General features: G+C 42.7%; 1 protein-coding gene across 1 annotated transcript; it reads left to right on the top strand.

Moving 5' to 3' along the window:
• The first annotated feature begins 5675 nt into the window (after positions 1–5675).
• Positions 5676–18871, top strand: fam189a2 (family with sequence similarity 189 member A2). Its single transcript, XM_030791436.1, has 11 exons — positions 5676–6098; positions 8314–8370; positions 9539–9649; positions 11929–12048; positions 12518–12625; positions 13728–13861; positions 14072–14207; positions 15272–15344; positions 16761–16910; positions 17515–17840; positions 18464–18871. Exons 1-11 carry the CDS (start codon positions 5799–5801, stop codon positions 18740–18742), a joined length of 1794 nt encoding a protein of 597 aa, XP_030647296.1. The 5' UTR covers positions 5676–5798; the 3' UTR covers positions 18743–18871.
• Positions 18872–22993: the final 4122 nt, after the last annotated feature.

Genomic DNA, 22993 nt, shown 5'->3' with positions numbered 1-22993 from the left:
CCAGGACAATTCATCGCGACCTGCCCAGTAAAGCGCTCACCAGTAGGACGAGGAGTACCGGTGAGCATGACCCCTGTCAAAATCTCCTCGACACAACGCACTCTTCTTCCTGTCACTCTGGAGTGGGAAGACCAAAGACTCGAAACTTCAGCCTTGGTCGAATCAGGTGCTGAGGAAAACTTCATTGACTCCTGCTTGGCTGCTCAGTGGGGGTTGCCTACTTCTTTGCTCAAGTCGCCATTGGTGGCCCACGCATTGAATGGACGGAGGTTAGCCAACATCACACACGTCAGCATCCTGCTGAGTCTCAGTCTTTCTTGCAACCATCATGAACAAATACTCTATATTATTGATTCCCCACAAGCACCCATCGTCCTGGGTCACCCTTGGCTATCCAAACACAATCCTCACAGACTGGTGCAGCAGCAAAATTGTGGGTTGGAGCTCATTCTGTCTCTCTTGTTGCCTCCATCATGCTCAGATTCCCGTCTTTCCAGAGTCCAAGTCCTCCGAGGAGTTTCCTGACCTCTTTGCTGTTCCTCCTGAGTACATGGACCTGAAAGCTGTGTTCAGCAAGCCCAGGGCCACGTCCTTACCCCCACATCGCCCTTATGACTGTGCCATAGATCTCCTGCCTGGCACGTCTCCTCCTAGGGGGCGCCTCTACTCTCTGTCCCGTCCTGAAACTGAAGCAATGAATAAGTACATTCAAGAGTCCCTGGCAGCAGGTATAATCCGTCCTTCTTCTTCGCCTGCAGGAACACGATTCTTCTTTGTTGATAAAAAGGATGGCTCCCTTCGTCCTTGCATCGACTACCGGGGCCTCAACGATATAACCATCAAAAATCGCCACCCTCTTCCCCTCATGACCTCAGCCTTTGAACTACTTCAGGAGGCATCCGTCTTCACCAAGCTGGATCTCCGCAATGCTTACCACCTGGTCCGAATCCGTGAAGGGGACGAGTGGAAGACTGCCTTTAACACCACTGGCCACTATGAGTACCTGGTAATGCCCTTTGGTTTAACTAATGCACTTGCTGTGTTCCAGGCTCTGGTCAATGACGTCCTCTGGGATATGCTGAACCACTTTGTCTTTGTCTACCTCGATGATATCCTGATCTTTTCTAACTCCCTTGCAGACCATGTCTCTCATGTCCGCAGAGTCCTCCAACGCCTGCTGGAGAATCAGCTCCTTGTTAAAGTGGAGAAGTGTGAGTTTCACCAGGACACAGTCTCCTTCCTTGGGTTTGTTATCTCAGCTGGCACTGTTCAGATGGATCAGAAAAAGATCAAGGCAGTATTAGAGTGGCCTACCCCTGCCAACCGTCGGGAGCTTCAACGCTTTCTGGATTTTGCTAATTTTTACCGCCGTTTTATTCGTAATTACAGCACTTTGGCTGCCCCACTCACTGTCCTAACCTCATCGGCTGCTGAATTCTCCTGGTCCCCTGCATCAGAAGCAGCCCTCCTTAACCTGAAGCAGCGTTTCACATCCGCCCCAGTCCTGATCCAGCCTGACCCTGAACTACAATTCATCATGGAGATGGATGCTTCCGACATCGGCGTTAGAGCAGTTCTTTCCCAACGCTCCCCCAAGGACAATAAGGTCCATCCTTGTGCCTTCTCCCATCGTCTCACCGCCACCGAGCAGAATTGACATGGGCAACAGGGAGTTACTGGCGGTCAAGTTGGCATTGGAGGAGTGGAGACATTGGCTGGAGGGGGCCCATGTTCCATTCCTCATCTGGACTGACCACAAGAACCTGGAGTACATCTGAACGGCCAAAAGACTCAACTCCCGTCAAGCTCGATGGTCCCTATTCTTCTCCAGATTTAACTTCACCCTGTCCTACCGTCCTGGCTCCAAAAATATCAAACCTGATGCTCTTTCCCGAAGATTCACCTCTCCAGAAGGTTCTCAAGAACCAGATGCCATTCTTCCCTCTTCCTGCCTTGTGGCCGCTGCACAGTTGGACATAGAATCCACTGTGCATGCTGCCCAGCTGAATGAGGCAGGCCCCAGTCAGTGCCCCACTAACCGTGTTTTTGTTTCCAGCATTGTAGGTTCACAGGTCCTGCAGTGGGGTCACTCATCCCAGCTGTCCTGCCATCCTGGAGTCAGATGCACGCAGGCCTTCATTGGTCGGCGGTTCTGGTGGCCATCTATGGGGAGAAGATATCCGCAACTTCGTCGCAGCCTGCTCGGTCTGTGCCCAGAACAAGACTTCCAACCAGCCATCTGCCGGCCTGCTACAACCCCTGCCCGTTCCCAAGAGACCCTGGTCCCATATCTCCCTGGACTTTGTCACCGGTCTGCCTGCATCAGAAGGTAACACTACCATCCTCACTGTTGTGGATCGCTTCTACAAGTCAGTACATTTCATTCCTCTACCCAAACTTCCTTCCGCCAAAGAAACAGCAAGTTTCATGATACAACATGTGTTCAGGCTGCATGGCCTACCTGTTGATGTGGTGTCAGACAGGGGCCCGCAATTCACATCCAACTTCTGGAAAGCCTTCTGTAAACTTCTTGGTGCATCTGTCAGTTTGTCGTCAGGTTTTCATCCACAGACTAATGGCCAGATAGAGCGGGCTAATCAACAACTAGAGACGGTGTTGCGGTGTATGGCTTCCCAGAATCCTGCCTCTTGGAGTCAACAGTTACCCTGGGCAGAGTACGCCATCAACTCCCACACGTCCTCATCCACTGGCCTGTCCCCATTCAAGTGTTCCCTTGGCTACCAACCTCCACTGTTCCCAGACCAGGAGGAGGAAGTTGGGGTGCCCTCTGCTGAGGCTTTCATTCGCTGCTGCCGTCAAACCTGGAGGCGTACTCGCTCTGCCCTTCTTCTGTCCACAGCTAAGATGAAGCACCAGGCTGACAAGCATCGCTCCAAGGCTCCTCTATATCGCCGGGGACAGTGTGTGTGGCTCTCCACCCGAGATCTTCCCCTCAGAGTGGATTCCCGCAAGTTGGCCCCTCGGTTCATCTGACCTTTTCCCATTGTCAGAGTCATCAGCCCCACTGCAGTCCATCTCAAGCTTCCTACAACCCTTCGACGCATTCACCCCACTTTTCACGTTTCCCGGATCAAGCCGTTCATCTGTTTATTTTTTTTTCCCTAATTGTAGACAGAAGGCTGAGAAACTTAAGCACCTGACACCCATCCCCTGGCTCTCCTTACTTTAGAGAGCTCTGTGATCATTTCTGTGACCCCTGAGAGAAGTCCACCGTACACAGTTATCACAGTCATGCAGCAGAGGCGTGAAATGAAATATCCAACTCCATGGGAATTTCTCTGCTGTTTTGTAACAGATGCAGTGAAATGTCACCTAACAGCTTCATTTTTTACCCCAAAGTACCCATCCCAAACCTCCTACAGTACAGTCAGTGGTTGTATTTACTTTTTTGGTGTATCCACATGCAGTAACACCTTCTTGTTTCTTAGGTATACTGTTGGATCTGACCTTGACAGCTTTTCACAAGCGACATATTTGACCTTCACAACTGTCACTGAGATCAGTCGACTAAACTAAACCTATGGATCATTAAGCTGGTCTCCCAGTATTATGGTGTTAGTCTTTGGGAAGTGTGTTCTCAGTGGTAACACTAATAGATAACTCTCAGTTCTTTTCAAGTTGGGAAGGGGTTTCCATAAATATAGACCACTCAACTATGGGTCACAGGGGAACATCGTTAATGCAGCTCAACTGAAATAGTAAAAACAGAATAGGAGTGAGAGAGGAGTACAGTATGTATAACTTTGCTTTGTGTAATATGTATGTGGCAATTAAGTCCTTTTAAAAGCCGATTATTTATTTATTTATTTTGATCTGGTTCAAAAGTTCTTTCCATTACACTGACAAAGATCTGCATGTAGCCTGTACATTTATATTACAGGTGTAGTTTAGGCTACAAATATACTGCATTCTTTTAATCCTCTGATTTATTGTCCTAAGACATAGTAACTTATACATTTGTGCATAGAGTGTTCTCATTTTAAAATGCCAGTGAAACGTTCAGAATCTAGGGGCTTAATTATGTACCGTCGAACCATAGCAACAATAGAGAAAGAGGGGGAAAATATGGCAATGGCATAGAGGTTACGCACGATGGAACCAGGGAATTGTTTCTCATAGCTGCTTTTAGTTCACTGTTGCTTTTAGTTCACACTGCGTCTTGGCTCCAGAAACAAACTATATTTCGTAAATGATATATCACCAGCACCAGTAACCTGATATGTTTCAGTGAAGTACCCGGAATGAATTTTGAAGTAGAAGTACCAACTTAAACGTTGAGTAACAGTAACGAATTTTACAGCGTATTTTCATAGGCAAAGCGAACGCTGGAACCCAAATGACTAACGGCTTGTGTGACAGTAACATTTTCTGGCCAGCAGAGGGTGTGACGCACCATACTGTATATCTGTTGACTTAAAACACAGAAGAACGCTTTGAGCGATGCTTTTATTCCTACAAAATATTGAGCAAAACCTAGATGACACACAACTCTTTGACTTATGATGGAGCAGTCTTCTTTTCTTTTACCTCAAAATCCACGATTCAAATATGTTATTACGATCATTTGAATATTGAGGGAGCCACGAAGTTATAAGGATATATATAAAAACATAAAAGAACAGTTTGAAAATTTCGGGTGCCATGGAAGTAAAAGTTGTAACCGTGGCCAGTGCTCAGAAATGCATTACATGGAAAGAAGTACACATAACTTGGAGCCCTGAGCAGCGGGTGGAAAATAATGTGTGTCTTCTCGTCTTTTGTCCCACATCTGAACAGGTTCGTGCTTGGAGAAAGCCAAAGGACAACTCTCACCCACGTAGCCAGTTAAACACACTGTTAGATTTGTTATGGTATTAGCAGTCAGCTTGTGAGTGTCAGTGGGTTTTGGTTATTGACATAATAATATTCACCGTGATAATAATTGCTAACATAACCCTCCACAGTATTCAGATCTACACGTCATGCGCATACATAGGAAATTCTAGAGTAGTAGGGGACCGGTCCAATAGCACACCAAACACAGTTCAGGACCAGGATGACAGTTTTCCAACAATGAGTGAAGCCCCTCTCGAAGTCGAAATGGTGTCCAAAAAAGTTTGATTTGATAAGAACTGTGAGTATTTATATCCCTTGTGAAAACTTCACATGAGTTTCTTTATTTGAAGTGAATTTGGTCCTGAGTGCGGAGCTAAGGATTCATTATGCACACACCATAGTCTCATAACAACCGTATATAAATGTTCACTAAATAGATCTGGATTTTTATTGCTCGCATGCACGCACACACACACACACACACACACACACATACAGGTTACCTTGATCTGAATATTAGGAAAAACAAATGTTTTATATTTTTGAAATCGATAAGCAATTTTCTTGTCTTTAGTTGTGATATGCAATGCACAATTATACATGCCTGGGCTTCACAGTCATATGCACTGAACTGATTTCAGTTTACCCTCACACCATGGTATTATCTTCGTCAGCCCTCAAAAAACTAGAGAAGGATGTGTGGCCTATTCCCACGCGCCCCTCCTCCGCCTTTTTTGTCCCCTTGCCAAACTATGTGAAACGTTATCCGAGTACCAGGTTACACTGAGTAGTTATTTTAAAACTCAGAACTCAGCTACCTCGAAAGGATCATGGAAGTAAACGCGAACGGACTACCATAGCTCCTAGCACCGCGCCGTTATTTGAAGTAAAATGAGGCAACATCAAATATTGATCCACGCTCGATTTATATTTGTTGTTCTTTCTCTATCTATGCGTCTCCAATGTCTCTGCCAGTAGTATTGCCTGGATCTTGTTGTCGTTTTACCGGGGCTTCGTTGGCCCCTCAGTTACAAGACACAGCATATAGAAGTCGCAACCGCTTCATGTCCACTGTTCCGTCGCGTATGCCTGGATCTCAATCGCGGCTGATTCCGGCACTGCTACCCGGTCGCCCCCTGCTCTCTCTCGGACTACTGCAGCTTGTTCTCGGCTGCTCCATGGTGGCGCTCTCTTTCGGGGCTCTATCCCTCAGCAACTCGCCTCCCATACGGACTTCGTGTCCGTTTTGGGCAGGGTCATCTGTGAGTATGGGTTTACATGGGAAGCTTGTGTTGCTAAACAAAAATAGAGGTAACGTTGGTTCTCACAGCCCTTAGAGGAAAGAGTCTGTTGATAACAGGGCGTGACCCGTGTCTGACTCGCAAATACAGGTATTCTTCATTTATGAGAAATTTGGGCTGAATTTAGTGCTGTATCAACAGGTATCACAGATGATACTGTGTATGTAAAAATACCAGGGATTGTTTTTGTTTCCAGAAGTATTGTTTGGTGTATATAATGCTGTCTCTGTTGTCCTGTGAATTGAGTTTATGTCAGGAATGAAATACAGGATTGGCTCTGGACCTGTATGAAAGAGTGGGGGCATTATTATACATATACGCTCTGGGAAGGAGACGGTGTACCTAGTCTAAATTCACAATGAAAGAAAAGCTTGACTAATGTTTGAAAATCTATTTATAAAGGTTTATACAATCCGGTTCAGTAGTCTGTTCACTAGGGCAATTTATTACTGCTGATGAAGAAAGAAACATGTTCATAGTTAATATGATGAAAAGTTCACGCATCTAAAATGTAAATCTACTATTCCATTTAAGGAATTTCAGGAAAGACAGAAGCCCATCAAGAAACAATAACTGTTAAATCAGAGTCTTTGTTTACTTTTTACTGAAGAGAGACTTGCCCTGTCTTGTCAGAAAGCTATACTACGTAATGGTATTAACACACCTTTCACAGAAACACAGTCAGCCAGAGAAATACTTCAGAGAAAACTGTAAGGTAATTTTGCTGTCTCTCTGAAGGAACCATAGATGTTCTTCCAGAAAAACGATCTTATCATGCATCTTATTATTTGTTTGCTTTACTGTTTACTTAAAACCTCACCTTTAAAGAACACCCCCATGGATATAATAACGTAGCCACTGTATAAAGTAAGTAATTAGATAAATAAAAATTGCCCATTGCATTTTCAAATGGAGAGGGTTTAAGTTAAATCTTTGACTGACAGATAAAAAATTCATTGAAGTAAAGCTGACTGGCCCTCACATTTGGAGAACCAGTTGGCAGCTATCCATCTCAGACTTTTTTTAAGGCTCTAGATAGGCCTAAAATTCTCATTGTTTTGTTTTAAAGTGGAGTTTTTACCATGTAGGTTTTGCCTTCCTAGTTTTCTCAGAACAGAAGGAAGAGGACCTCAGATTCTCTACTTTTGAATTATCATCACCATGTAACTTCTGTGAACTGTTGTTCTGTGTTACATGTAGCACCGTGGTACTGTAGCACCGTGGTACTGTGGGAACTATATTTTACTCCTCATTTAACACCTACTTGTGATGAGAGGAATGGTAATGAAGCTGACTTGACAGGAATTGACTAAAATTCTTTATAAAACTATTATAACATTGTGAAACCTGGCCCCAAAATATAATACCACTGTTAGCCTATGGTCTGCCATTGACATTCCATACAAGTAGTTCACTCTCACATCAGGACAACTCTACTCCTGCCCCCCTTCACAAGCCCTGATTTCCCCTAAGACGTAGACAAACAATTGCCAATTACTGGGAACCAATAGCAACTGAAATAGCAACTGTTTCCTGTTGTGATGTTAATCAGATAACAATCTGCTGATTGCACCAAGGTGACAGCTTCAGAGGAATTGTTCCTTAAAAGCAGCCAGTTTCTGCCTACACTCCTTCAAGTGTTTTGGTTATGTTGTGAGAGAGAAAAAAAGACACCCTCGGGATGATGAAATGGGAAATTTGCAAATGAATTTGTGAGTGAGTGCGGCGTCTCAGCATATTCCGTGCGATCTCTCTAAGACGTATTGCTGTGAAGGTACCATTAAGCCATGCGTTCACCGTGCAACGATGCTGTCATGCCATAGAAAAACATCCTAGGGTGGCCGTATTTTGGGAAACAGAAAATGAATTATGAGCTCTATTGTACAGTTTGACAGCAAAGAAGGGGAACAGGGCAAAGTTGCATGGGCAGGAAGTTTCATGAAGTGGGAAACTCTCCAGTTTGTCCAAGAGGAAACACATGGAAACCAAGTGTGCACAGAGAGGTTAAGAATGATGAGAACAGTTCGCACAAGAGACAAGGGCAGAGACGGGTTTGTAAGCTTAAGCGTTGTTGAGGGAAAAGTGTTTTAGGCCTAATGTGTGTACTTGCATACCGTTCTTTATTAACTTAAGTTTTTTCTTGCTTTTTTTCTTGTTTATTTATTTTCTCTTGCAGGTAATTCTCTCTGGGATAATAGGTCTAACAACATGGAGACGGCCAATGCTTCTTCTGGTATGTGGTCCGGAGTTTTCTCATTTCTCTTGGACAGCTGGCCTGCGATTTGAGTTCAAGAGAAACAGTTAGAGAAGCAACTTGCAGGAGATTTTCAATTCAGAGATCAGTAAACTAAACACGGTCCAATTTTATACTCCTTTGGGTTCAAATTTGTATTGGAAGTCCGTGCATGTATTTGTGTTTGTGTGTGTGTGTATTTGTTTGAGAAGAGTTATCTTGGCTCTGTGTTTCTCCTTCCTTAAATACTTCTTGCTTGGCACGTTCAACTAGTTTACACAGCCGAGGGTTACAACCAAATGAAATTTGACATTTTTAACAGATGTAGTGCAACTCTATGCTGGAACTTCTGGAAACGCCTGAATGTATTCCAGTTGCATAGTATTATCATTTTATGATGAATGCTGTCTAAGCTCCACATTCTACAGATTAGTGAAAGATTAATGGAGTTAAAGTTGCCTATGGGCAGATATGCCCAAAGGTTTTGGGGGGGGAAGATTAAGGTTAGGGTTATGTTTAGAGGTTTTGGCGTTTATTTCAAGACCAAATCATTATCAGCATGCCGAAAATCAGGGGCTGTCTTAAACGAAACCCATCGGTAGCAGCTTTGAAATAGTCGTGTTAATCGCACTGAAAGAGCACGCTAAATTTATTACAGACCTTCCTGCTGGCGGTAATATTGCCTTTGACTCTCACGTCCTAAAAATTCCATCTGTAGAGTTTCTTTCAGAGGTCATATGATCCCTTAACTGTCACATGATTCAAGCTGAAAGAGCAAATTCACTTTACAAATGTCAGCGTTTTGCATATTGTATAGTCAAATAAGTTTCCATGATCAGCCATGCTGAAATGTCGTTGTCAGTAAAAACAATAGCCGTGATATGGATACTCAAGTGTTTGTCTTCACTCTTTATGGGTTTTGATTATGTGTCGTTCTTATATGAGTCTGTAGTGAAATGTTCGTTCAGCTTAATTTGTCAGAAATAGAAACTATTTGACCTCTCATATATGTAGATCTGCTTATCAGTTATTTTTGCAAAGTAGAGGACGACAGTCGGTTTTCATGGTTCCGTTGTGTCTTCTAATTTCTTGATAAGGACAAAATCTCTCTCTGTCTCCCTCCTTCCCTCTCTCCCTCTCTCTCTCTCTCTCTCTCTCTCTCTCACAGGTGAATTTGTTTGTTCTGCTATCAGTGATATGTGTCCTGTTAAACTTGGCTGGGTTCATTCTCTGCTGTCAGGGTGCACAGCTGGTCTCTAACACCACTCATTGCCAGCTGGTAAGCAAACTACACATTAGAGACGCATTTTTAGCTGTGTTATCCCAACACGAACAGTAGATGTGCGTCACAGAAACAAACACATGCGCGCACACACACACACACACACACACACACACACACACACACACACACACTTTACAGATGGGCCTGCTATTGCTTACTGTTTCCCTCCCAACTAGGGGCTCTGTGGTCATTATGAAGTCTCAACACTCAAGCTTGTTTGTTTTGGTTCTCACTCATAAATCTGCAAAAGAATGATCAAGAAGATATGAATGTGCTAAGATGCCAAAACAAAGAAACCTCCACCCCTACGTGTTTCCTTTAAACTGCCTAAAGCCTGCCATGGATCACGTTTAATAAAAGAGAGAAATGCAGTCAGAGATCTGGAGGAGGTGGAAGGAGATAAAACGAAAAAACAATGTAATGATATCAGAATTTAAACTTTGATGCTATGGCAATGCCTAAATTCTCTGTAGTTTCCTGTGGCCGTCCTATCAGTGAGGTAGTAAATGATTGGCTTTTTAAAAAGAACATGACCAAAGCAAACACATTTTTCCGGGATTTATCGTACATCTCTAAAATGCTCTAAGCTGTGGCTTTCGATTATGTGCCGGGCAGACGTTTCAGTCCCAGACAGGTTATGGGGACACTTTTATGGGGTCAGTAATAGGTCACATTGTCAAAAAACACGGATGACCCCTGTTCTGGTGGCAAGGGCAAAGTTCACATGCAGTCCGTTATCCCGGTGGGGTGATTCTTAGCGACTGAGTGGGAGACCTCAGCAGACTGCTTCTAATAATATCTTTGCTGCCTATTTTCTCTAGGAAAAGCATTGTAGTGTTTACATAACTTACGATGAACTATTTTTGTTTTGTTTGTTGGTTAGCACTAATGGAAAGAGCAGGACCTGTTTATGCCTCGTACTCTGTTATGATTCAGAGGGTCTGAGGGAAGCAACAAAAAACGACTCACATTTGCTTCTTATATTCCACTCTGTCTGTGCCTCCCTTTTGTGAGGATTTGAGAATGTTAGTGAAAGTACACATAAACAAAATGAATCTTAACTATTTATTTTCTGGGTCTTTGTTATTTGTAGCTGTGCAGCTCAGAATTTAAGGTTTTAAGTCATGGAACCATAGGGTTGTTGGTTCAAATTCAAATCGCATCTGAACGGAAGAACCCTATGGGTTTTAGGTTTTAGGTTTGACAGTGAGCTGAACAGAGGAACCTGAGGGTTTTAGGTTTTAGGTTTGACAGTGAGCTGAACGGAGGAACTTGAGGGTTTTAGGTTTGACAGTGAGCTGAACGGGGTAACCTGAGGGTTTTAGGTTTTAGGTTTGACAGTGAGCTGAACAGAGGAACCTGAGGGTTTTAAGTTTTAGGTTTGACAGTGAGCTGAACGGAGGAACCTGTGGGTTTTAGGTTTGACAGTGAGCTGAACAGGGTAACCTGAGGGTTTTAGGTTTTAGGTTTGACAGTGAGCTGAACAGAGGAACCTGAGGGTTTTAGGTTTTAGGTTTGACAGTGAGCTGAACGGAGGAACCTGAGCCCTGTATCCGCTATTCCTCTGAGCTCCAGAGCGGACACAGCTGTTTTTTATGACCACCCCTGCTGCTCGCCATCTCACTCTTCCTCTCGTCCTCTCTCTCCCCCCTTTTCTCCTTCTCTCTCTCTCTGGTCCTCTCTTTCCCCCTTTTTCTTCTTCTCTCTCTCTGTCTCTCTCTCTCACCCTCTCTTTCTCCCTCTCTCTCCTTCTCTCTCTCTCTCTCTCTCTCATCCTCTCTTTTCCCCTTTCTCTCCTCTCTCTCATCCTCTCTTTCTCCCTTTCTCTCTCTCTCCCCCTCTCTCTTTCTTTCTCTCTGTGCCCTTCTCGCTCTCCCTCTCTCTCTCTAACTCTCACTCTCTCTGTCCAAGTGAGTAATAGAGTATCTTGCTCTCACCATCTGTTCCCAAAACTGGTGTTACCTTCACTGTATGAAGGTTAAAACTCAATGTGGTTCTAAGAGACACACACTTGTGTCAAATCAGGATAATCTTTGTGTGTTTATGTGTGTGTGTGTGTGTGTGGGTGCGTGTGTGTGGTGGCAATGTCTCCCATTAGTTTGGCACTAGCCTGTGTGTTTGATACAATTGTCACATTATTAATATGTTAGAGCATAAAGTTACTTTAAGCACATGATAAGCAATAGAACAGCCAGTAAAAATAAGGGATATGTGTGAAGCAATATTTGTTCTTTGCTACAGATTTTCCCACGAAAACATACTGTGTGTTTCAGAGCGAACTCGGAGACATCTGTAACTGCTGTTCAGAGAGTCCCACCACGAAATGTCCAGAAGAGAAACTGCTGAAAATCTATCCAGGACACTCATGTGGAACAATGAGAGTTCTGCTGAAGGTTTGTGTGTGTGTGTGTGTGTGTGTGTGTTTTTCTGTGTATGAACAAAATGAACATGTTTGCCAAGGCTCAGTGCTATGAAACCCTAGAGGCACAATAATGGAAAAAATAAAGTACAAAAAAATGTCTCTTTCCCATTTCTCAACACTTTATCAGTCCAAGCAGTAGATCAGATATAACCTTTTTTTTTAACTGGGGCACCAGGGCTGTTTGCTTTAGTAATGGCGTTTTCAGTTTTTGATTGAACTGGAAACACCATTTCAGATTGTTTACATTTTAGTCTATTTGGCAACTTACTTCTTCAGACGACTTTTATGCATGACTCATTTACAATTTCTTTTTCTTTTTTTTTGTGAATGAAATATATCAGTTTAATGAATGACCAGTTCTTGCAATTTTGACTCAACCTCTGATAAGGGATTCAGTGGAATGACCGATATTATATCTCAAAATGCTCTGTTTGTTCCAGAAAGTTCTGTTTGCACTGTGTGCACTTAATGCCCTGGCCACAGCAGTATGTCTGGTAGCTGCTGCTCTCAGGTATCTCCAGATCTTCACTGCCAGACGGCCCTGCACGGTGAGAAAGCCTGCACAACAGATAAAACACATTCTCACTATCCCCTCATTTCTTCTTACATGATGTAGATTGGGTGTTAATTAAGTTTAAAAAAAAAAACTCTAAGAGCTGTCAAAGAACTTAAACTTGGCGTTCAGTCAAGAGCAAGTTCTTATACTGCTTTTTTTGTCCGTGGTGATTTTTCTAGTGTGACTTTGGAAAGGACTTGACTCTTCTGCTCTTCAGGACTCTCATGTTTTATTTACTTTGAATATTCTTATAATATGGTTTTAAAAACATGAAATGGGATATCTGATAATGTAAAATACTGAGGAGTTTGTGATCTGACCTACAAGGACTTAACCAAAAGGACGGAATCAAATTCACATATAACAACATTAGAAACTTTAAACAGGATTAGAAACATAGCAGCAACAACAACAGCAACAAAAAATTCATGGGTTTGGAAATAAAATAGAAGATCATGGTGAAGATCATGGTGAGAAATGATTTAACTCTCAGATCACCTATAGCCAACTTGTATGGTCATTTTTCCGTTATTATAGTCACTATGGTAACAGCAGTTATGTTTTCGTAGCACCTTTGAGATGCATACAGTGTGGTGGCTTACTACTTCAGTGCATGTGAAATACATTCAGTCTGCTGGGTTAAGTAGCTCAAATGCCGTTTTGTTGTGCAACAGTTATAGCTATTTTGGTTTTGATGCTTTGGTGTTTATGCCAAAGAACCATAAAGTGCAAACAGTGCTTGTTAGTCTGCTCTCTCGTGGACTCTCAGCTGGCATAACGACATTAAAATCCCTAATCTTGTCGGTTCCCACTAGCATTGGACTGTACATTTTTCTGCAAAATTTGAAAAGGAAGATTTTGAAATGATTTTGAGATGTTTCCTCATGAACCTATTTTGGAATACATATGCTCAGGTTATTTCTACATTTCTATATAGGTTCAGAATATGTGTGCTCAGGTTGTTTCTCGCTGATTTCTTACCGTATCCTTCACACAAGCTCAGGCATATTCGTAACCATTCATAGTCCTTCACAAACAGTCACCCTCTGCAGGTGCTGAAATTTTTTTTCTCTTACTCTGATTGTCATTGGCAGGAGGAGCCAAGGTCAATTCCAGAGGAAGGAGAGGAACCAAACAATGTCCCTGACCCAGACGAGTTCGTTCCGCCTGCCCCACCTCCATCTTACTTCTCCACCTTTTACTCCTACACACCGCGACTGGCTCGCAGGTACTTGGCCAACACCATCTCTTCTTCTAAAATGTTCTGCGTCCACAGTTTTGCACTTTGGTGGTCTTTAAGTCCTAAAAGGCTGAAATCTCTGGGGTTCATCTAGGGGGCGCTCTCAGAAAAAAAAAAACCTCAAAACAAAACCAAAAAACAGCAGTAGTAGAATAGTGTTTCACAGAGCTATGTTTATGAGTGAGTGTGTTTCGACAGGATGTTTGGTGACAGTGTTATTCCTCTGCCGCACATATACGGTGCCAGGATAAAAGGTGTGGAGGTTTTCTGTCCGCTAGATCCTCCACCTCCGTACGAGGAGGCCACAGCAGGGACAAACCCACCCCCAGCACAGGTAAACGTTTTCACGTACCGTTCCTATTAATAATGACAGTAACAGCAGCACAGACTTAATTATTTGTTCACCGGGATTCTCTGAGCTCCATTACCTTTGCCCTGTTAAAACTATAGCATGCCAGATTCATGTGTCGCTAACCTTTAAGGTAGAGATGCCCAAATTCACTGTTCAAGGGCCAAAGTCCTACTGCTTTTCTTGTCACTACATGTGGTCTCTGACTGTCTGAAGAGCGCACGCACCTGTTCCCCTGGTAAATATCAGCATCTACTTAATAGGTGAAAATGAAAAGCAGCAGGCGTTTGGCACTCCAGAGCTGGATTCTGGCACTTTGGCTGTAGGGCCCTGATGAACAGAGTTAGAGGGATTAGTTTTACAGAAAGATGTGAAAATTATAGGGGCGAATGACCCTGGCTTTTTGGAAGCACTGTAATTGTATCAAGCGAGGAGGAGCTGTTTGAAGATCTCAGAGATCCTGGCGGAAACGCTGGGAATGATAAGGACGAAAGTCTGTTAACTGGAGGTTCTAGGTTCACATCTCGAGGACGACGGTTCACTGCCATTGTGCTCCAAAGCAAGGCATCGCTGCTCCCAAGGAATTCGACCTCTGGCTATTTAGAGTAATAATAGCAAGTTGCACTGGATGAGACCATCAGTTATGTGAATTAAAGTTCGTGTAAAACAGTCCCACACTCTGTTTGTAAGTAAATCAAGGATACAAACTTTTGGAGAACCTCCTCCAGTGCGGCCTTCTGTCCAAACCTCAGCCTGTCTCAGAAGACTATTTAACCAACAGAGCTTGCTTCTTCTGATCAGTACAACACCTCTATAGCTTTGCTTGCCTCCCCTGGATTTGTATAAAAGGAGTGTGAAAATGATTTCAGTTCGACAAAAGAATGGCACTGTCTGCTTATCGAGGCAAGATAACCTCATATCATTTTTACTGTGTGCTCTCTGAGCACATTAACAAGCAAATAGTCTGGCAGCTTATATTGGCAGACCACCCACTAAATAAAGTCCTTGCCCACAGAATGAATGTCCCTCTATATTTTTACCGTATCTAGGAAACGGAGATTCATGTGACTAATCTGACAGAGGGGCTCACAGAGTGCTCCGAGGCAGAAACGTCTGTTGATGGTAAGAACCGCCCACACTGCTGATTGTATAGAAGTAGCTTTGTATGTAAAGAATGAGTTGGACATGTTTAAATAGAAGTGTACGCGCACACACACAGGCACACACACACACACACATACAGACATACACACTAGGGGACTTCATTAGCACAATGTAAAAAATTACAGTGTCATAAATTTCTGCCCAATTATCAAATTTTCCTCTCTGTTTTTTGCTCTCACACAAAAAGGTCTGTTGGTTGGCGTTAGAATACTTTGGGTGAGAAGATAAATTCTTTTTATGGAATTAAGTTGAATTTTTCCAAACAGTTTTAAAACGCATCTACACTAAATAGCACAATTACAATTTCACTTTGCTTTTTTCATAACCAATACTTTTCATTGAACCAGGACCTTGGTCACCCCCTAAAAGAGTCTACTCTGTAAATGAAGTCACTGTTAGAAATCTTGAGTGGGTATTTGCCCTAATCACTGTGCTTGAGTGTTAATTCACCGATGTCAAAGTCACTGCTCAGCTCCATATATGCTCAGATTGAGTGGGCTATAATCTTTCTGTCACATTACAGTATCCGTCCGTGGTTAGCGCCGTTTGACTATTAAAAAACATATTTATTTTAGTATCTTTGGCACCATATAGCCCTCCCTGTTTCATCTCAAACCGCACACTCTCTCTTTCGAAAGTATATTTGGAAATGCTACGAGTAATTTCGAAGAACTCCAAGCCCTCTCTCAGAGCATTTCTTATAAATATGATCTCACACATTTGTTGAAGTTTATAGGGTATTATGTCCATCTCACTGCTCCGTTTTCCATATGTGTCTTCGAGGAACAGAGCTCTTGTTCCTAGAAGTTTAGGAGTCATTGAGGTCTATGGTAATCTGAAGAGAATGATTTGAGAAAAACAAAACAGAACTTCTGTAGACCAGATGGAATTAATCTGGAACATAAATGACTTGTCCTTACTGGGAATTGTAGAGTAATTGAGGCTTTGGAACCGGTTGCTGGCATTGGGCCGGTTTTGCATTTCTCTGTCCCAAAACTCTGGTTTTCGAACACACACTTTGTAAAACAGTTGTCTGAGAATAATTGTCAGATATATTTTAAGCTTTTAACTGGCCAATTTATTTCCTGAACTGTCTGTCATTTCAGAAGAGCGCAGTTTATAAATGATTTTATGGCGTACTCTGTCATAGCCTAAAATCACAGCTCTTTGTGTTTGTCCCTTTTTTGTGGTAAAATTTCAGTTCAAAATAGATTTCAAACAACTATGTCCAACTCTTATAAAACTACTCCAAAACCATTCGTGCACGACAGTGACTGACAGGTCACTGAAGAGACAAAGTTTGTGTTAATCCTCTGTGCAGCCTCTCTCTTATGCGCCATTGTTGAAAGTAAAGCTGTAAACTTTTCGGTCCAGACAGGTGCCTCCAAACGACACAGCTGAGCTCCACACCTCCTGTACAGCCCAGACACACACACGCCTCTGCGTCTGGCGGCAGGAGACAGCACCGGCAGCGCCTCCGCAGGTCCAACAGTGACCCTGTTCTGATGGACCTGGCCGCCAAAGGTATGGCACAGTTCTAATGTCTGAAGTTCCTGACAAACGCTTCCTGCCATGCTAGCGTTTATAAGCATGTTGATAAGCAGCGATAAGCATCTTATAGGACGTGTCGTGAGGCATTGTAAATCTGTATCATATGTCATGATTTTTTTTTATATAAAAGATTTGGTGACAGGTGTGTTCCCGGTTCCTGTAGAGTGACTTTGAGAGAGAGAGAGAAAGAGAGTGTGCATGTGTGTATGTGTGTATGTGTGCATGTATGTATGTGTGCATGTGTGCATGTGTGCATGTGTGTATGTGTGCATGTGTGCATGTGTGTGTGTGTTTGTGGAGCCTGGAGCCTGGTCTGACACTTCTCATAGTAAATCTTAAGTCCCAGGCGTCTGTCAGCAGCTAGATCAGTAAGGCTTTAAATATAGAAGCCTCTCTTTCAGGGTGGCACTGTTTTAGTAGGGACATCTGCAGGCTCAGTTTGCAGCAATGTAAAACTCAGCTCTCATTTTCTCACACATTTCTCTTCGACGTATCTCAGAGAGTCTGTGACACACACACACACACACACACACATGCGCACACACAGTTAAAAACTCCCCCCCCCCCCCCTCTACAGTGATGAGCTGCGAGGCAGCCACACAAACAGAGCTCGGCCCGGGGGGACCAGGGGGGCAGGGAGTCCCGGCAGGGGAGCCAGGAGTCTCGGTGCAGCCTACGGTGACCCTCCGTCGGGGCCGTGGCCCACGCAGACCTCGCCCCTCCTCTATGGTGGACTACCAGAGCTACAGAGATACCAAGCTACTGGTGGCCCGGTTCTTGGAGCAGTCTTCCTGTAGCCTCACCCCCGAGGTTCAGGAGCTGGTTAACAGCATTAAGAGCGTCCTGCGTTCTGATGAGGAACATATGGAGGAGGCAGTGCGATGTGCCAGCTTCATCGACCAGGTCAGACTCTTGTTTATCCATAGGTCAACTAAATCAAACGGTTTGTGGAGTGCTGCAGCGAGAAGCTGTTGTGGTGTAGCTAGGATTTTTGGATATTTTTCTGTTGCTTCCTGAAAAAGAGGTGGGGGCAGGATTGTTTCCTTTCATGTATCGTCATTTCCTAAACTGAGCTGAAAGTGAAAAAAGCCCAGCCACTAATGCAAGTTCAGTTCAATTCAATTCAATCTAATTCAGTTAAATTCAGTTCAGTTCAATTCAATTCAATTCAGTTCAACTCAGTTCAATTCAGTTTAATTCAATTCAATTCAATTCAATTCAGTTTAGTTCAGTTCAGTTTGATTCAATTAAGTTTAGTTTAATTCAGCTGAATTTACAGTAGTCATTGTCACACAGGACCTTTATAGACTTGTTGACCTGAGATCCAAACCTAAGGAAAGGCTCCCTTTGGCTATAATAGAAAGAGCCCTGAGAAGAACCAAGACTTGAAAGGCGAACCCATCCTTCTCTGGCTTGCTCAGGGCGGTTAGAGTACATGAGTAAAATGTAGTTTTCATGTTTCATGTGCTAACTTACTGGCATCCGAAATAAACTGACAGTCGTTTGCCAAATCTTTGGCTTAACAGGTTATAACTGTTTCGGAAACTGCTCAGACCGAGCAAAGCAGGCAGATGAGGCAGGGGAACCAGGTTGTCTGCACCTCTAACACGCTGCCCCTGAGGAAAAGGCCGGGTTTGCTCCATCTCCGCAGCTGTGGTGACCTGAGCACGTTCACCTGGGCAGACTTGCAGGATCGTAGGCCAGCACCTCGGGCAGGTTCACGCGCGGGGTCCCGTGCAGGCTCACGCATGGAACAGGAACGCCCCCACAGTCTGATTGGAGTGTTCAGAGAGACTGTTCTCTGAAAGGACCTGTCAGTCATACAGACATTTAAAACACTAAAAGCGGACATAAGAGCGCCCTCTAGGGTACAGGAGTAGCAGAAATTATAGCAGAAATAATCATGAGGGCTGCAGTTGCAAATGAAGTGTTGAATGATGTAAAAAAAAAAAAAAATCAAAACCATTAAAAAAAAAAAAAAAAAATCACGTGTTGTGATGTCTCAAAATAGTTTTACACTTTCCTATCCCAAGCCGTTTGTTGTACAATTTAAGATTTTTATTGCGTTTTTATGACACATCTGGACAGTTGTTGCCAGGTGTTTGCAGGATCTGTGACACTGGAAAACAAACTGGTGCATGATTTTCACAGCTAAGACTATGACTTCTTTCCATTGTGAAAGTGTCAATAATTTATTTGTGTCAGAATATTTATTGCCCTTTTCAACATAATGTATTGTGAACTACATGAAGTTAAGACACAACAGATTGCCTGTTTGAGTATGTTATCCATACTCCCCAGTTCAAGCTAATTCTATACAATCTTTTGGTTAAGTTTTTTTTTTTATTATTATTTTTTTGTTTGTTTGTAGATTTGATTCAACCACGGAAATTAAACACACATTAGAAAGTTGACCTCAAAATTGCCCCGTGTGGAATCTTGATTTCATAGTATTTCATGTGTGTCAATATTATTCATCAGAGGGATGTGAAGTATTGAGTGTTTTATTAAGATTCTCTCTCCAAACCATTCCAGTACTTTGAATGTGTATTAACTGCCATTGTCTGATGCAGAGTCAGTTTAAACGTCTGACGTATATTCGGATATCCATATCCAGTCCAAAGGCTCCTGGGAAACATGAAAAAGTCTGTATTCTTGGAACTGAGATGGGGTTGATTATGGAGGTAGTCCCTGCCTTTTTTCATTCGGGCTGGAGACAGAACATTGACGACAGTTCTGTAAAGCAAAACCAAAACATTAAAATAAATTACTCATCGCAGTTGCTTAACCACAGATACTTGCCCTTGCGTATTTTGTAACGCTTCTTCTTAGACACGTGTAATTTGAATCATACTTATAGGCACAAACCCACGACGACAGCCGACCAACTCCTCTAAACACTGTTTTTTTTTTTTTAGAGTACGAGACACGTCAAAAAAAAAATTACCCGGTTGCGGTGCCTGGGGGAATTCCGCACGTCACTGACCAGGTGTGAGTAAAGTGGATGGAAAGGGCCAGAGAGGCCCTGGAGACAACAGTATGCGGCGTTTGGCTGCCTGCTCCCCTTCTTTCTTTGCCTTAACACATAATCATTCAAAATAAAGATGCCACGATGGGGCCCTAAAAGAAACGTGACACGAGTCCAGGAACCTAAAGGACATGATGGCTTTGGAGCACGCACTCTACAGCATTCGAAGAACGCTGCCCCTTGTCCTGTCAGGCTCCCTCACGGCCGGCTGCACTTGTAGGTTATCAGGAAATGGGCGGCTCCAACAACCCCCCCCCCCCCCCCCCCGATCCCTCACATCTGCATAGTGCTAAATCTAAACAGCTGCTCTTGCCCAAGTAAGGTTTAATGGTCTGAGGGGTTTTTTTTGTTGTTGTTTTTTCTTGCTATTCAGACCAATCCATTTAACCACACCCAGCATTCTAAAACAAGTGAGATAAGGTTTATTGTAAGCGGTGGAGTGACGTAAGACTTTCTGGGTTTACTTTGAGTAAAACTCTTGAAATGCAGACCCCTTAGTTGTCTTTCGTCGCTGTTCCAGTCCAATCAGTCGCGCAACTTCAAAACTACCTCTGAAATTTAACGAAATTCACAAAGAAACTTGACCTATGGAAAACTATCCCCGTTCATACCCCCCCCCCCCCCCCCCCCCCAAAAACAGACAGAACCATGTTGACATGCTGAGACACAAGTGAAGCAACAAGCCAGTTTTGTCTGTAAGTTGTTTATTGTTGTAAATACTGATACAAACATTCCCGCTATGGTGAAGGAATGTAGCTCAATCTTCATAACGTCACAGAAAAAAAAAGCTAGCAAATAAATAAGCATCGCTGCTGCTTTACAGAAAGTGTCATTTTTTTCTCTTCTTCTTTCTTTCTGTCTTTACACATATCGACAGACATAGATAAGTATAATTACATTCAGAACAAGTGTGTTATATTCACTACAGCCATACCAAACCCACGGCGACCATCTACGTCAAGCGTTCTTCTCCTACATCTCGACTAAAAACATTTCCGGAGAGCCGTGGCATTCTACAGTACCAAAGGAGAGAAGTGGGGATTTCTGGAACATTCTTTCAATACAGCACACCACATATTCAAGCCTGTTATGTACAATGATTTTTGTTTATCATAACTGATGTCCTTTCATTTTTTTAAAAAATGCCTCGGTTACATATATCTGTCCATTCACATAATTCGTTCCTAATCCCTTCAAAGTATGTTCTGTCATAAAAAATAATTGTCCATTAAAGCTTGTTTATGCTGCCAATCCACAAATCACACAAAAGGTACTTTAATAGATTTCCTTTACAGATACACTAAGGTGCAAAAGTCCAGGACACTTTAGGGGCCAGATTTACTAACCTCATCTGCAAAAAATTCACATTATCTGCACGTCCAAAACTGCTAACATGACCGATGCTTGGTGTGTCACGCCTGCCTCGATCAGTCGGTACCAGTTTTGCATGCGCTAAAATAAAAATCTGCAACATTCCAAAGGTTTTAGTAAATCAGTCCCTGGTGAGGTGTGAGGTTGCTAACACGTTGCTGCAATCAGGGAATTGGCCAGCATTCATACATTGTAAGGTCTTCAGTGCAGCTCCAATTCATCCAGAGACAATGACAGGAACTGCAATCAGCCTGGATTCACAGCCAAATTTTGTAGGGAAAAGTATACAGTAATGACTTGTTACACTGAACGGTACAGTTTCCTTGAAATCATTGACTCATTTGATCATTAGAAGCAAATTTGGTGATAAAATCTATTTATTTCAATCATGGTGACTAGAACTGCACTTTTCCATCTGGTACCCTTTGGGTGTTGAGTTCCAGGCAACATACCACTGCCATGTAAAACATCATCCTTTCTTCCTCTATGTACCTTATACCTTGTTAGCAATACAGTTTGGCAGTTCACCTCAGGTAAAATGTTCCTTTTAAACTGAGAATGCAGTGCAGAGTTGTGTATGAATAATTCATAGAGGAAAAGTGGCAAATTTTTTTACAGGTGTCAAAGACTTTTGTCCTGTATGTCTCCACTGACTGTAGATACTGGATAATATACAGTATATATCATTGCATAAATATGTATATAAATATATATTCATATTTGATGGTCATTGTCCAACTGATTTTTTTTTTGTCTGCAGTGGATTAAACTAACATGTCGAGTCATACCCACTGTAAGCATGAGTAATAACTGATACATCGATGACATCTGAGGACCATGCGTAACAGGAAAATTACAGTAGTACTTGCACTTCAGTTTCATATATTAAACATAGTAAAAAGAACAGCAATGCAACAGGGTCAAAAAATGACTGTTATGGTTGCTTTGCAAAAGATGGGAAATGTTTATGTATTCAGACTAACTTTTTATACCAATTCAACTAGTGCTTCAGTAACAAATGTGCCAAAGTCAGAAATTCTGTGACCATTTGTTTATCCTTTATGTGTGTGGTTTTTTTTTTTTTTTTTGAGGTGTTGTTCTGATACCATGCTAGCGTACCTCCGAGGCCATAAAAACGTATGCTTCGGGAAGTCTGTAGAGCTGATACCATGATCAGAATTAGAAAAATGAGCACTGATGCAAAAGGGTTTGGAGTGGTATTCTGGAATGATCTAAAAGTGAAATTTTGAGTCTGGTCATTTTATTTTTCCTCTAAGAATGTAGTCCATCATATTCATGATGTAGCATTAATCAAGATTTGCAGTTCATTCAGACTCACTCTGACTCTCATGCCCTGTAAATAGCCGTGGTTTCGGAATGTGAGAGTGAAGCTAGTTGAAGTGCTATGCTAAATCTTTAGTGCATAAAATAAACTACAATGTTTCTCCTTAACCCTGACCACTGGTTGTGTCAAAACCTTTCAAAAATGAGTTTCTAAAGCACACGTCCAAATATCGGTCGTATTTTTGTTTCAGTTTGTGCCACAGCTTTTTATATTGATTTTCCAGGTAACTTGCAATGGTCTAGTACAGTATTTGTATGTCTTCTCATTCTCAGGCATAAATTCAGTTGTCAAACACCCAGTGAAATCTTAGTC

Source organism: Chanos chanos, chromosome 14, assembly GCF_902362185.1.
Source record: "Chanos chanos chromosome 14, fChaCha1.1, whole genome shotgun sequence".
NCBI lineage: Eukaryota > Metazoa > Chordata > Actinopteri > Gonorynchiformes > Chanidae > Chanos > Chanos chanos.
The sequence above is the reverse complement of the archived record's forward strand: the minus strand, read 5'-3'. Positions and strand labels throughout refer to the sequence as shown.

Bases quoted from the DNA above. Each gene is read 5' to 3' on its own strand.
- fam189a2 (XM_030791436.1), top strand. From the start codon at position 5,799: ATGTCTCTGCCAGTAGTATTGCCTGGATCTTGTTGTCGTTTTACCGGG. The intron at 12,049-12,517 runs GTTTGTGTGTGT...TGTTTGTTCCAG, and splicing joins CAATGAGAGTTCTGCTGAAG to AAAGTTCTGTTTGCACTGTG. The intron at 13,862-14,071 runs GTACTTGGCCAA...GTGTTTCGACAG, and splicing joins ACACCGCGACTGGCTCGCAG to GATGTTTGGTGACAGTGTTA.